The 15,499-nt window shown below is 40.9% G+C and overlaps 3 protein-coding genes across 5 annotated transcripts in view; 2 read left to right on the plus strand and 1 right to left on the minus strand.

Annotated features, from left to right (window-relative positions):
- The window catches only part of LOC145459003 (glutamine--fructose-6-phosphate aminotransferase [isomerizing] 2-like), a 97,953-nt gene that overhangs the window by 77,038 nt on the left and 5,416 nt on the right, over positions 1-15,499 (minus strand). The window lies entirely within an intron of this gene.
- LOC145459007 (small ribosomal subunit protein uS19-like) lies at positions 9,702-10,275 on the plus strand. Its single transcript, XM_080337531.1, has one exon. The coding sequence runs from the start codon at positions 9,789-9,791 to the stop codon at positions 10,224-10,226; it is 438 nt and encodes a 145-aa protein (XP_080193657.1). The 5' UTR covers positions 9,702-9,788; the 3' UTR covers positions 10,227-10,275.
- On the plus strand, positions 12,110-14,007 carry LOC145459005 (WD repeat-containing protein 74-like). The gene has a single exon (XM_080337529.1). The coding sequence runs from the start codon at positions 12,114-12,116 to the stop codon at positions 13,233-13,235; it is 1,122 nt and encodes a 373-aa protein (XP_080193655.1). The 5' UTR covers positions 12,110-12,113; the 3' UTR covers positions 13,236-14,007.

A 15,499-nucleotide genomic window follows, 5' to 3' on the forward strand; every position in this document is an offset into this window, starting at 1 on the left:
AGGCAGTTGCTCAAGATTTTCTCACCGCGGCGCGCGACATTAGTAAGACAGGAAACTGTCCCATATTATCAAGACGACGGTCATCTTCAAAGCGATGTGTCGCAACGCTTAGCTTCCAAGGTGGTAAAATTCCGCGACTAAATTACAGATATGCTACCACTTAATTGATTTATATAACTGTATTCGCATTGAAATATACCCGAATTTTATAAGCCGACACTCGTCTGGTGTAATCGTCAGCAACTGACGATTGTCAGCCGAAAATGCTCGGGTTTATTTCAATATGAATATGCTATTTAATTGTATCTTTAAGTCCTATACCTTCAAGAAACTCTTCAATTGATTTATGCTCTTAAGTATAAGCGATATTAGTATTATAACCCTTTCTATTCGTCTTAAACGTTCACTATTCTTTCCAATGCCAGTCGCTACTTGCAAGTTCTAGTCTGTCAGTATTAAGAGATGGAATATTAGCCACATAAAACGTTAACTTCATTTCCGGAAGATGCCAAATTGAAGAGAAGTATCATATATGTAAATTATTCACTGAGAATTCTGCGCGAACAACAATTACTATTAAATCTGCTTCTTTCCGATGCTAGCTATACGAACGAGCTCCATACGCCTATTTGACTGCGCGCGATCATTTTCGATCCCAATCGAAATGATCAAAAGCGCTTCGCCGACGGAGACGACTGGCGAAATGCGGCGATTATACGACGGTGTTCGTAACCTCGGTAAAAAAGGCGACGATGATAATAAAGACCAAAAGAGCACGTGATCGATGCGCTTGATCAACGGTGGATGGAACCAACAAGAGAGAAAACTAACAAAACAAACAGCAACCTTTCTCCGCCCACACCAAAAGCGCCGCAGCGTCATGTAGCGGAAACCGCACCACTTTATTTACATACTTGAGCGTGTCTTCTTTCCACGACAAATCCGTATTATGTTAACAGCAAAAATAACCAACCTGTGATAGTTCTGGAACTAAAATTTGAATATGCAAATTGAAAGTATGAGATAAAGACCAAATCAAAATAGAACGAAGTTTTTTTAAAGTCACACTAGTCAAGGTATATAATATGTAACTTTAATACAAAGCTTTTGCGTTATGTTGTTAAAAGCATCAGTTAATGAGCAACATTGTTTTCACTGGATTAAGAAAATACAATTAACACCTCCAAACTTCTGACGGGTTTGCCTTCCTCGTTTTCTACTTCCTGGACAATCTTAACAACCTTCATTTTGTTCTTTGCCGGGTATGTAAAATCCGCTTCATCTTTTCCAGATATTGATATAAACATAATTTGCCAATGCCGGTATGAAGTCGATAGCATAAGCTCGTAGAACCGGCAACTGAAGTTAAGCAAAATGTTCTCAGATAAATTTTCAGTCAATCAAGCTCTTTCTAATTTTTCTACACTTTGCCATCACCACCAAGTGACAGTTTTGAGTTGAAAAAATGCAACAATGTGGCTGAATCTGACTTCCTATGCTGCTCCTGCCTGCCGAACTTCGCGCATGCCGTCGGCCTCATTCCAGTAAAGTCATGTTCAATGAGTATGAGCTTTAAACAAGCGAATGCTGTGTCTTACAGTTAGCAATCATTGCTTGATCACTATACCGGACTTGAACAGTTGAGTTCGACAGCTTTAGTTGTAGATGTCTGTAGACTAATTAAAGCGAATGGCCAGTAAAATCTAGTTGTAATCTAATTTGCGAAATGTTTCTATGCTCTCATTTTAATTCTAGTCTAATTTCTGGTTTTCCTGAAAATGCTACAGGAGAACCATGGGCTATAGCGCAAAACGAGCCGACCTCGATGTATATACATTGGACATTATCATGTTAATGAGCATGAAATCAGATTTGGTACGAACCGGCCTTTACGTTTATTGCATTTTGAATTCTGAATTTCAATACAATTTCCAAGTTTTCGTGAATTCTGTAATCCTAATTTTAATCAAATTCGAGAAAAAGGACTCTGTAGCTATAATTCTAGTTCTAATATAATTTGCTCAAGCTGAAAATCTTCCAGTTGCATGTCCAATTGTCCATTGTCTAACTCTGAACTTGACCGTCTACTTATAATACTGGCCGCGTCCAATGAGTATTAACGCATATTCAGCATTACCGCTTCCGACAGTTTTACTTGACACTGTTACAGCGATGATCCAACTACTAATTCACGTGACTTCCCGGATTTAGCCTCCGATAATGTACTTAGCGTATTTGGCTACCTACACCTAAACGGCTAAGTAAAGGAAGCAATAATCACCACCGAATCTGCAAAGCCGAAATCGCCATCGGATTCGATAATATCTTGATTCGACAAAGATTAACGATGATGGCGTCGTTGGAGTTATTGAATATAATCTCCTATGAAATATTAATTTAAGAATCTTCGTCCTATTTCAGAAGAGTCGAAGCCTCCATTTATTGTAGCCTACATGAACCGTTTGTATGCTGCATAGTGCATACTGCATATACAGGCCTACCAGCACATGCGCGAACAGGGGCGCGTTTGCTGTGATTCAGCTCAGCCTATCACGATCTATATAAGTTGAAATTTGCCGACCTGAGATAAGTGACCCTGAATTTACTTGTCTAAATACATTCGCATGTAAAAAAATCGACCATGAACACAAGAAAATGCTGCGTTCCAATCTGATTGATGTTGACATGTAGTCTTCAGTATTTTTTGTAATATTTATGCATCTGGTCAAACAAGGCAGTTTTTATTAGAATATCAGAATATTAGAATATATTCAATGTTGTTTTTCCTATGTGGAAGAATATGATCGCGGTTACAAAATGGTGGACGGGAGCCTTGAAACATACCGTGACAAATCCCATCTGACATCGGTATGAAACATCGTCAAAATCAATACAGACCAATGCCGGCTTTTGCGTAAAATCTGTTTGCGATCTGGACCAGCTAATCTCCGATTTCGGAAACTAAATTATACTACCCTACAATAGGGTTGCCATACGTCCGGAATTTCCCGGACATGTCCGGAATTTTACTGTTAAAACTGCGTCCGGGAGGAATTTCTAAAATATGCCTAAATGTCCGGAATTTTGAAGTAAGCTCATAATTTTTTCCTAAATCAACAGAAACGATATTATTTTTGGACACATGTAAGCTACATGAAATTTTTCTTCGCGCTGCGCGCGATTTAGTATCCCATTTATTGGTTTTAATATCATCATCATTGGTTTATTAGCAATTTTATCAGTTCAATACACCACAAAAAATGCGATACAATGAAAAGAAAGGAAGATGTCGAAGCGACTAGGAGTTGTCTATGGAATCGGACACCCACATTGGCCTAGGCGATGTAAAAAGGAGGCATGCACACTGAATGAAAGTAAAGAAGATAGTATAGAAAAATGAAGCGACAAGAAATAGGGCGTCATGTCATATGGGGACTACTATACCCTCGCAAACTGCGATCGACAAATAAATAAAAATAACATTCAGTTACAGAAATAAGTCACGTTGTTATCGCAATTACAAGATAACCATATATTCATAAAGTCGGTTTCAGCCGTTTGGTCATGACCTGACGATGTACATTGTACAATTACGCTCCTTGCATTTTAGAAGTCATCATGCTCCGCCAGCTCTATTGCTAACTCTGATCATGTGGGCGGAGAGAGGAGCAAATTATATAATAATATATGGAAGAATCAATATTATTGACATATTCATTGAAATCATTTAAAGACCAGATGCATATAGAAACCAGATGCATATAGTAAGCCCCCAGAAGTTGCATCGATTACCCTACGGTGGGCTCAAGATCAGTGTTTATTTGGGCGGTATGGGGCTGAAAAAAATTGGCTTCAGCCCTGGTTACAACTTATAACACACAACCACATACTCATGTACCGGATCATGACCACCTCTAGTCGATAGACAAAGCTTTGCTGGTGTGACGTCATATTGATCTACCTCATTTTGAAATCCTCTAGTGGGCGCTCAAGAGCGTCCGGAATTTGTATTACAAAAATATGGTAACCCTACCCTACAACAATCTTCAAACTTTGCGCAGCACTGTTCACCATTACGACATATACCAAGTTCCAAGAGTCATCACGGTGCGCAACACCTTCAATATCGACATCGACATGGACCTGGACCAGCGGCACGGCCGACTCAATGCTTAGGGTATGTAATTCAGAGTGCAGATACAGATACAGATACCATTGTTACATTATAACTAAGGTTGCATTTACCACAAACGGTTGTTTAAAACACTTTGTTTAAAACACTTTGTTTAAAACCTGTATGTCTACCGTCTAGGCTAGGTAGCCTATTTATAAGCGAAAACATAAAATACCACGGCCACGCGGTCTTCGCTATTTCGATTGCCCGGCCTGTATAAATAGCGTATGATTGTTCATATTTCATAGCACAGAATTATATAGGTGGAGCATCGACCCATGGCCATGAGTTGCCCTATGCAGTTTGGAACGACCACTGGTTTATTGTATCGAGTGCATTGTCGGACTTGATGAAAGTACATCACAACTGGAGGGTTTATTGATAGTTGAATTTGCTATTAATAATTTTATTCTTTCCGACGACTTGGAGTATTATCAGTGTTGTACGGAATGCAAGAAAACGCATCGCTCTTTAAAGTAGAATATGTCGGACCTAAAGAGTGTATAGTGTGGAACAGCATCTCGCCGGCCGTCCAGATTCAAGTCGGGATACAAATACAAGTAAATTCACTGAATCAATACTAGTTAGGCTTACCATACGCGAGTGATATGCCGCAAATTAGCACAGAAGTTTTTTTAGTCATCCACCTGGCAATGTGGAGTAAAAAACGTTATTTTGAGCTCTGAGCAGAAGTTATGACCGTTTTTTTTATTAAACCGATCACAAAGTGGGAAAAATTAACCGGTTTTTGAGAATTTTACTCCGGTTTTGCAAGTTGCAAATTTCTGAAAAAGTGTCCTCTTTTTGGATTTCCAAAATATGGTAAGCCTAATACTAGTTAGCCCTCAAGATTTCCAGACCACAACCTGACATATCGATCTCGCCTAGCCTGTATATACCGACACATGCAGCATTCATTTATGTTGCTTACTTTTATGTTATTCTTTCATAATTCCAGTGTGCAATGTGCATGCTTCTTATTTACGTGCTATTATAGGCCAAGGTGGGAGTCTGATTAAAAGACTAAGTCGTTTCGGCACCCTTCTTTTTCATTATATTGTAATCTTGTGGTGTATTAATTTTATAAAAATTGTCATTAAGCATAGGTTCCGATCGAGTCACAAATCAATTCGAATTTTATAATTTTCACTCGAGTCCAGTCGAGTCATTTTCAATTCACCACACCGAGTCAAGTCGATTCACTGAATTGCGACTCGAGTCATTATATGTGGTTGTTATGATATGCCTTGGAGTAGTATTAGAAAACATGTAACCACTGCACCTATATTGCTGTTTGCATTATATTGGATTAAATTCCGATCTGTATCGCAAGCAATCACAACCAAATTCCCATAATTTAGAGGTTCAAGTTCACAAACGAACCTTGGTAGGTTCTGCACTGTGAAGTTTTTTCATATATTACAATTTTCACTTAATTATAACATCTTTGGTTGCAATTTATTGCATTGCAAATTGCGGACCACTCTATGCATGGCGCTGGCAACACTGAACGAGCATGCACCTTGACAATCTCTAACATTTATCTTGTTATGTTACAAAAGTTTGGTCGAAATATCCAGCTTTCCGTTTGTGAATATTTAGCGACTCTCTGCTGTGAGCTTGACCCACAATCACACAACATAAAGAGCGAAATTCACTACATGTAGCCAGCGAATGATGCTTATTCAATTCAACCAATCAATGAAATTCATATCGTTGTCTGATGTAAAATGTAGCAGGCGTACGGGGTCAATCTTGACCTCATATGTTTATTGTACCATAAGAACCAAATCCGTGCGATTGGGGTGTTGGCTACTGCTGTATAACTTGTAGAGGGGTAATATTGGTAGCAAATATAGAAACCCCTTTTACATTCTGCTCAATATCAACGTAGCAATACTCAGACGCCGAATACATTGTCCGGTCTGTCCTAGACCGTTAAGGCATAAGCTTATATTCACTTGCAAGTCCACGTTGAAATTGTTGGCAAAGCGACGAAAGATATGGATTTTATGGGATTATTATATTATTTGTTTGCCCCAGTTGATGTATTTGGCGACGTTTAAAACGTCAATAGGTAGGCCTATACTTCAGCATTGTGGCATTTTGTGGCCCGAGTCGTCGCTAGGTATCGAGTCCGTACATTAATATAGGCTATCACTTCACTGAAATGTAGGGTTGGAATTAGCAATATGACGTCACGTGACGTCAAGAGATTCACGTTCGCGTTCACACAAGACCTTTCAAAAAGGTTCGCGTTCAGACGAACCTGAACCTTTCAGGGGTTCACACTATCCCTAGTTAAAGCATAGTGACCAAAAACAGTATTGAGTGAATTTATTAACCTAATGTATTTCAACAGCTGTTGAAGTCAATCAGACATATGTGGCCGATGAAAGTTTTGAACAAGTTGTTTGATCTCTGGCTTCACGTGAAAATCAGATATATTGGAAAGCACCATTGTCTTGTTTATGTTCATGGTCGAAAATGTTTGTTCGCAAATGTATGTAGACCCGAACAGAACAAGTATAGTTTCATGACCATCGTTCTCAGGTTGGCAAACTTGGATTCCTTCTGTGACGCATAAAATTTGTCAATATTTTCATATTAGAATTTAACTTTCAGGGTAGATCGAAACTATCTGCGGGTCGGATCCAGCCCGCGGGCCGTATGCTGCCCGCCCCTGACACATGGTGTCATATCCATCACACCATGTCCCACACCGTTAGGTTTCTTTGTTATTAATTTCATACGGTAATGTAATGTAATATACGTTCGGATGAACCAATAAATCTCTGTCTGTCTGTCTCTCTCTCTCTCTCTCTTCGCCGTCATCGATGATCGAGGCAGACCTTGGTTTAATTTTTGGCTGTACTGTGTTTCCGTCTCGGAGTGTGGAAGTATAGAGGATGTATAGTGGAAGTGTTGGAGATTTATCTGGATTATTCATTCACCGCTATGTCGTCTGTAAAAAAAGACAAAGACTCGTTGGAGGGCGAATATATAAGGAAAGCGAATTTAAAAGAGCAATTGGAATACCTTATCAGTGGAGCGAGGCGAGGCGAGCAAAGGCCTGGGGCGCGGCAAGACGGCTATACATTGCCTCTTCCACTCAAGTGCCTCACCCCAACTCAAGACCCGCATTTTCCGTGCCACTGTCGAGCAGGTTCTTCTTTACGGAATAGAAGCACTCACGCTGACAGAAAAGCTGGCTAAGACACTCAACGCCAACTACGATGCACTCCTCCGCTACGCACTCGGCATCCACCACCCGGAGCACATATCCACCAATGCTCTGCGCAGACTCACAAAAACAGTCCCATGCCGTTTGCTGGCTGCTGAACGACGCTTACGCTTAATCGGTCATCTAGTGCGGCATCAAGACGATCAACCAGCCGCCGCCATCATCAACCACATTCCGACAGAGCCATGGCGCAGAGGTGGCTGGAATAGAACCACATGGCGCTCAACAATAGAGACCGAGCTAGCGCAACGCGGGCTATCGCTCGAAAACGCCCACGACCGCCCACGCTGGAGGCGCTTGATAAGAGCCCAAAACTGATATCTTGATGTTCTTTTGTTTCCTGTTTTCTTTTGCCCTTTTATTTAATTGAAAGCCGATATATATATATATCAGTGGAGCATAGAGAGTACCGACTAATGATCTCATATTAAGAATTCAGTATCATATTTTACTATTCTTCACTGTACTTATTACATTTGTTTAGTTACCAATGATATATATAGGCTATAATATATCATTGCTGTTACTATAGAAAGTAAACAGAAAGTTACTGTGCGTTTTCTTTCTTAAATGAATAAACTGGATGAAGCCTGCCACCTAACTGCCGTAAATTGTACCTCATGCGAAATGACTATTTTTCTTTATTTGCATTTCGGCACCAGAACACTCAATTCAATTTATCGCTAGTAATCTCAGCATTTCAATACACCACAAGACTGCAATACAATGAAAGATAGGAAGGTGTCGAAACGACTTGGAGTAGTCTTCGAAATCAGACACCCACCTGGCCTCAGAGACTATATGTAAAAAAAGGAGGCATGAACAATGTACATGTACTGTACACTGAATGAAGAGTAAAAGAAGATAATATAAATGGACAGGTGACAAAAAGATGGCAAGTGTCCGGTAAACTAGAGGGCCAACTATAATATTGAGTATTGGCTCCATCATGACAATAACAGCTGGTTCGATGTCCAGTTGTCCATGTCCTCACGTCTTCAATGCGGCCATATCCCTGCGATAGGATGTTTTATGCATTATTGGCAATAATAATAATAATAATAATTTATTGCAAACTTTTCCAAGCTTAGATTTAGAACGAAAAAGTGTGTAAATGACAGTCGAAGCTAGACCACTTCACAGAATATAGCTGTTATCGTTTGTCTTGAACGTTTAGAACAGGGCCGGCCAACCCGCGGCCCGCGGGCCACATGTGGCCCGCGAGAAGGTTTTGAGTGGCCCGCGAGGTAAATTCCGAAATTTCTAATGTTATCAAAAATGGATTGCACAGATTGTGAACTTGTGAGGCGAACCAGGCAGCACTTGAGATGTGATGACTAAAAAATAAGTTCCCACGCATTAGCAGATCTATGAACCAGTTGGTAGATCTTCGTACACTACAATGAAGCAGAATAATTTGCGATAGATTTATCAAAAGTAAATACTTTCTACACGCTTCGCGCAACATGTTGTCACTTGATATCTTGCTTTTAATATTGTTGCCCCTTTGTGAAAATAGAAGAGCGCATAATGTATCAGATTGAATCTAACTATATTCACGATTACGAGACAGAGTGACGTTCGACATATGCGACTTTGCGTTTGCACTCGCAGAAAGACCGTCGACCATGAAACCTATCTAGGCACAAAATGATTGACGTATGTTGGTCGAAACTTCCGATATCGATATGTCCAGACGCCGATGGCCCAGTCCTTGCAAACTGAGCCCAGCGATATACAGCAGGCCCGCAATATAGTCAGGTGACAATATTATTGACCTGTGAACTTCAAAAAGTTTTCGCGCTTCGCGCGGAAAGTGGCCCGCTTAACATATCGTCAATCGAATGTGGCCCTTTGGCTGAAAAGGTTGGCCAGCCCTGGTTTAGAATATAGTATTACTATTCAGCACTCGAGATTCTGGACCATGATCTGATATATCGAGTATCGCCCTCGCCTTTCGTCACATGTCACCGCGTTTTGATAGCTTGTCCTTGTCCTTTTATGCTCACTTCTATTAGGCCTACTTTTTATTCAGTGTGTATATTGTCTTTTCTTTACATCGCCTCGGTCCCAGGTGGGTGTCTGATTTCTAAGACCACTCCAAGTCGTTTCGACATCTTCCAGTCTTTTCATGTATCCCAATGTTGTGGTGTATTGATTAGGGTTAGGATTAAAATTTTAATAATAAACTGAACTGAAGTAAATTAAAATTATACAAAAATGAATCCTCGATGGAATGCAGTGATGACGTAAATCGACTACATGCTCTAGTGGTCACAGCGCATGCGATATTTCCCGTCCTTTTGTGCTGTGGTCTCCGTGAAGTGTGGTTTGAGTTTACTTGTATGCTGAGTAAATTAGAACATTATAATGGCTGATCAAGAAGTTAAGAAGAGAAGAACCTTCCGTAAATACACCTACCGCGGCGTGGACTTGGATCAACTCTTGGACATGTCCCGTGAGCAAATGCTGGAGATGTACAATTGCCGAATCCGGCGGTCTTTTGTGCGCGGCGAAAAAGCCAAGCATTGCAGACTTATGAAGAAGCTTCGCAAAGCCAAGAAAGAAGCTCCCCCCATGGAAAAACCCGAAGTTGTGAAGACCCATCTTCGCAACAAGGTGATCGAGCCGGAAATGGTCGGAAACGTGATTGGCGTGTACAACGGTAAAACCTTCAATCAAGTTGAAATCAAACCCGAGATGATCGGTCACTATTTGGGCGAATTTAGCATCACTTACAAACCGGTCAAGCACGGCAGGCCTGGTATTGGTGCCACCCACTCCTCCAGATTTATTCCATTGAAATAAGCTTCTGCGTATTTGATCAATGTGAATAAAAATCCTTACTGAAAACAAACTTGTCCCTTTCTTGGTCAAGTAATTATGGAGTAATAATCGAGTGTCAGAGCAGGTTTTGGTCAGTACTGAATTGAGCAAAATTTTAGATCACACTGTGACAAGTGTGTCATCATTGGATTGTGTGTCAGCTCACAGACTACTTGATTTCAGTTATCATTTTGTCTTATCCAGACCATGTCCCTTAACACATAAACAAGTTATACACAACACAGGGTATAGTTGTATGATAACCGAAATGGAAATTCAAATTGATATGTAAGATGAAGTTGATTTTTTAGGAATTGCTACCTTACTTGAATCTCACCAGACCGTAAACGGTGGTTGTTCTCGACAACATGTTGTGCGTGACAGACGGATTTCTCTTGTGATTGGAAAATTTCATCCGAGTGACGGAAACATTTTTCGCTCTGATTCGATACTGAATTACTTATTAAACGACACAATGTGCTAAAATAACCTGGCATACCTCGGACTAGGGGTACGGCGGGTACGCTGTATATTTGCTGTTACGCAAATGCCACAGTTGCTTGCGTTCGTTGTAAAGCGCAAGCGCTTTATTCTGGATCTGGACTCTAGTATCGCTTTGTGACGTCAGCATAATTCATTAATCGGTGTGGTCAGATATAAATGCTCGCGTGTCGTTGCACGTGCAGTTGCCACCGATTCCACTCTGGGAATCTCGGTATGTTTTGCCTAATATAACATGCAGATGAGCCAGACTGGAAACAATGGTTGTTTTTGGCAATTAATTGCGCATGACATAGAATAATTGAGTAATCAAACAGAAAGTGGTGCATGACGTTACCATCAATTCCACTCTCGTAGGTGAGCAGCGATGATTCTCCAAGTTGGAGTAATTTAATGAAAAATGAAGAATTGTGTGAGCACAGGACACCGATTTCATACAGGCGTGTTTCAGCTTGCAGTGTTTTAAATGCGCATCCGCCTGGGAACTGATCGCATATATACTAACCGTTGTGCTACAGTTCAGACAGATTAGATTCGGGTATCTAATTGCGGAAGTAAGATGAGTGATGAGAAGATGTCTACATTCACACTTCAGTTAGTAATTTACATTCACACTTCAGTTAGTAATTGGTAACTGGTGTTTGAAGAACGTATATTATATTAGGGCATCCAAAGAAGAAATCCGGAAGACGAGCAGCTATTTTATTCTTTTGGTTACTTACAATGTTCCAACCATGGTGAATTATTGCATCAATGTTTTACTTTTTCAGTTTACTGTCAATTTAGTGACTTTCATGTCAAAGTACCTGTTACCAGTGTTACGTTGCACTAAATTGACTGCTGACCGAATATATACATTGCGAATTGGGATGCTAAACAGTTATTTTTCTAATATATGTTCACATATCGTCTAAATGTATAATTTCGCTTGTTATGATTCAATAGAAATAACTATTGTGATACGATTGTTGATATACAATGTTCTTTTCAATTCTCTACTAGTTGCTGACGATTACCCCTGACGAGTGTCAGCCGAAAATATTCGGGTTCATTTCAATATGAAAGTACTATTCAATTAGAAATAACTTCGTCTATATATCTCAACCATGTTATATGACATGCCTGTTCCGTAAAGTTCCTTAACATTTGTATATGCAATTGAATAATGTATTCATATAGAAATAATACCAAAGTTCTTTTGAAATCTCTACTAGTTGCTAATGATTACTCGTAATGAATGTGATCCGAAAATATTCGGTTTATTTTGTTGTCAAATGTCAATATATTATTCGATTGTATATTGAAGTTCTGTACCTCCGGATAATCGCTCGTTTTCACTTGTATATCTTTTCTTCTCTAGAGCTAGAAATGTCTAAAACTAAATCTGTGAACGTGTGGCTTGGATCTGAGATCGGAATTTTGAAGGCAGTCAATCTTGTCGGCAAGACCGCTACGAATTACTTCGACCAGAAGAAAATCGGCAAAGAGAATGAGATTTTGTCAACCTGTTGGTCGACGGACAAAAAGAGTATTTTCTGCGGATTCAAGCGTGGTACTGTTCGTGATTTCAATATCGAATCCGGCCAGTTTAGTGAAGATCCCATATCTATTCCTGATTTTAAGACAGGCAAAGAAGATCTTGTCAGAATTCACTCGAAAGATGACGCAATCATGTCATGCACGTCCAGTGGTAATATAACGCTGTGGGATCCCAGAAATGATTGTGAAGAGAAGATAAAGTTCCAAACTAATGTGGGACCGGACATCTATGATATGACGCTGTGTCACGATCAAAGTTCTTTTGCTACTGGGGGTAAAGAAAATCCTTTGAAGATTTTTGATTTCGAAAATCCATCGGAGCCTATATTTAAAGCGAAGAATGTTCCACACGACTGGCTGCAGTTGAGAGTACCAGTTTGGGTGACGGGTATCAAATATCTGAAGGACTCTAAAACACAAATCGTGACCACTACAGGAACGAGTAAAATCAGACTTTATGATATCACAGGCGAAAGAAGGCGGCCTTGTTTGGAAATGAACTTTGACAAATATCCATTAACCTGTCTTACACTAACGAATAACGCAAATCAAGTTATTGTAGCAAATACCCGGGGTAATGTGGGCATGTTTGATTTCCGAAAAAAAGCGCTGGTACGTGTTTTCAAAGGTTTTGCCGGCAGTGTACGGAGTATGGAATGTCATCCTAATTTGGATTATGTTGCGTCATGCGGGCTGGATAGATTCTTGAGGATTCACGAGATCAATTCTGGGAAATTGGAGTATAAAGTATACTTGAAAGCGAGACTCAATTCTGTTTTGTTCAGCAGTCTCGACTTCATGGAGGAGAAACGAAAAACGGAACAAGTTGATTTAGAAGCTAATAATCTCAAGAGAAAGTTGGAGGAATCGGACGATGAAGAGGTGGACCCGGTTTGGAGGAGAATGAAAACGGCAGACTCGGACTCCAGTGGCTCAGACGGGGAGCAATAATTATCGCCCGGAAAGAGGTCGTATATTGTCGGCTGGTCTGAGATTGGAAATGTTTCGGCATTTTCAAATCCGGAGCATCGGAAGTGATCTGTTGTCGCGTCGGAAAGTCGAGACTGAATACCCAGGAGCTCTCCAGCATATGGAATCGTGGAAACATTGTTCTCTAGGAAAAAAGCGTTACTCGTTAGGCCTAATACGTGGAAGATGTTGAACAACTGTAATTATCAAACTAGGGTTATGCAAAATCCGTTACCGTACCTGAATGATGCGATTTGTACCAGCAGTATGAATGATGTTGGAAAGTTGAAATACGTACCTGTCACGCATCTGAAAGGTTATGACGCCAGTTCTAAGTCATTTTAAAGATTGTTCAATATTTTTTGACCATGCCTGTTCGATTGCGGCTCGTGACAATGCTGTGGGTTGATCACGACTTCGCAGATATGCTATTTCCAGTAACGTGCGTAGTGCGTAGCTTCTACTTCGACTCTGTGGTTGGTTATCTTTATCGGAATTATTGCGTGACATTCTAGTAAGATGGTCATGATTGCCCACTCTTTATCGTGCCTGCGCAGTGCGCACAGAACGAGTATACTACGAATAGAAAATTTATTTAGTAAAAAGTTGTATATTATGTGATAAATTAAAAAAAAAATACAGGTACCATTCAGATAGCACCACCTTCATTGACAATGTGAGAATTGAATCCTGTGTGATAGCCGGGAGTATGTACATCTCGATGCTGTAATTACACGCTCTTCGAAATGTTTTATCTCGTGCATCTTGAAATTAATATCCATCCAATCTCAACGCGGCTGCCTTTGTCGCTGTGGCTCGCACTGCATGAATCATCGTCAATAACCGCTTACATTTCGTCTGTAAAACAAATCGATGAGATGCACGTAGATGTTAGGGTGTAGTGAAAATGACTTATTTTTAAATCGAAAAAAGAGGGTTCGTAAATCCCGACAAATGACCTAAAACTTCAAGAAAAATTGATTTTAGGGAATTGCCCCCATTTTCCAGCTGGCAACCCCCAATTTCTGCGCGAGAAAGGGACCACTGGTCGTAGAGTCGTGTTTTTATAAGCCCCAAAAGTTTTCTCAATTGAGAACACGAATCGAGTTACAGCCAAAACCAACTAAAATTTTGAAGAGGGTAAATGACGGAGCAACTATGTTACGTTGCATGCTAGTGTGATTTACACAAGGACAGCAAAATAAATCAATCTCATTATGTAAAAGCTCACTGGTAAGGGCCGTTACTCCATCTATCATTTTTAGAACAAGCCCGCTGGCGATTCATCTGGACCATGGGCATTGGACACCCCTGATCTAGAATATGGCTGTAGATCGTGGAAGGAGACCATGGGTGGTCGTCGGACCCCCTGAATGGGGTGGAAGGACACAGTCGTGCTGCCTTAGTAGCAAATATACGTGTGGTTGTAGCATTCCAGCCCCTAGGGCTTGGTTATTACTTGAAATATGAAGCGTACAAGGGTCCGTACAAGATATGGTTGGCGTAACGAGGTGTGGGGGCGGCGCCGTGCGCAAAATCGGTAAAATAGCAAAAGAACATCCATGCTCTTCCTATAATGCATGGCGGGTAGCCGTCAGTGGGCCGGGGAGTGCGCCTGAGACCCGATCGGTTGAATGCTGTTGCGGAACACCCAAGCGGGCGACGTCTCCATGAGAAAGAAGAGGCAAGTCATGCTTAGACTGTGCATGGGCTCAGTAGCAGATATACCATGTCAGCAATGGTCTCCCAGCCTCGCCTGAGTATGGGTTGGTCTCTGGTGGCCAGGGCCGTAACAGCACTTCGTTAGGCCCCCTCCAAAACGTTGGCCTTGGCCCCCCATGGGGTGAAAAACCGAATTTCTGGGGGATTCGCCCCACCAGACCGCCCTTTGGCTATCCGCTTTTTGACGCTAGTTATTGACATCTCCATTGGGTGTCCGTTTGGTGAGACAGCTATTCCCGCCTAGACGCGCGAAGTGCGAAAATTTTCAGTAATTCATGATTGAATCGGGCAATATGATCGGGAATTACATTATATTGCTATCAATTTTGATCCTCTCTCTGCTCACGTAATCAGATTTACCGGTAGAGCTGGGCGAGGTCTGTTTGAAAACGTAGGACCGTCCAATAATAATTAGATATCTTCGGGCGTATACCCGTTGGCAGGAACAAAACAACACTTCGTCAGCCCCGCCCCCCCACAAAAACGTGGGTTTTGGGTTCTCATAGGGTGTTAAACCGACCCCT

This window comes from Botryllus schlosseri, chromosome 16 (genome assembly GCF_051294905.1).
Source record: "Botryllus schlosseri isolate E-star chromosome 16, Bs_hap1, whole genome shotgun sequence".
Classification (NCBI taxonomy): Eukaryota; Metazoa; Chordata; class Ascidiacea; order Stolidobranchia; family Styelidae; genus Botryllus; species Botryllus schlosseri.

What these genes read in the sequence shown, in the direction of transcription:
- LOC145459007 (XM_080337531.1), top strand. Translation starts at nt 9,789, where the DNA reads ATGGCTGATCAAGAAGTTAAGAAGAGAAGAACCTTCCGTAAATACACC.
- LOC145459005 (XM_080337529.1), top strand. Translation starts at nt 12,114, where the DNA reads ATGTCTAAAACTAAATCTGTGAACGTGTGGCTTGGATCTGAGATCGGA.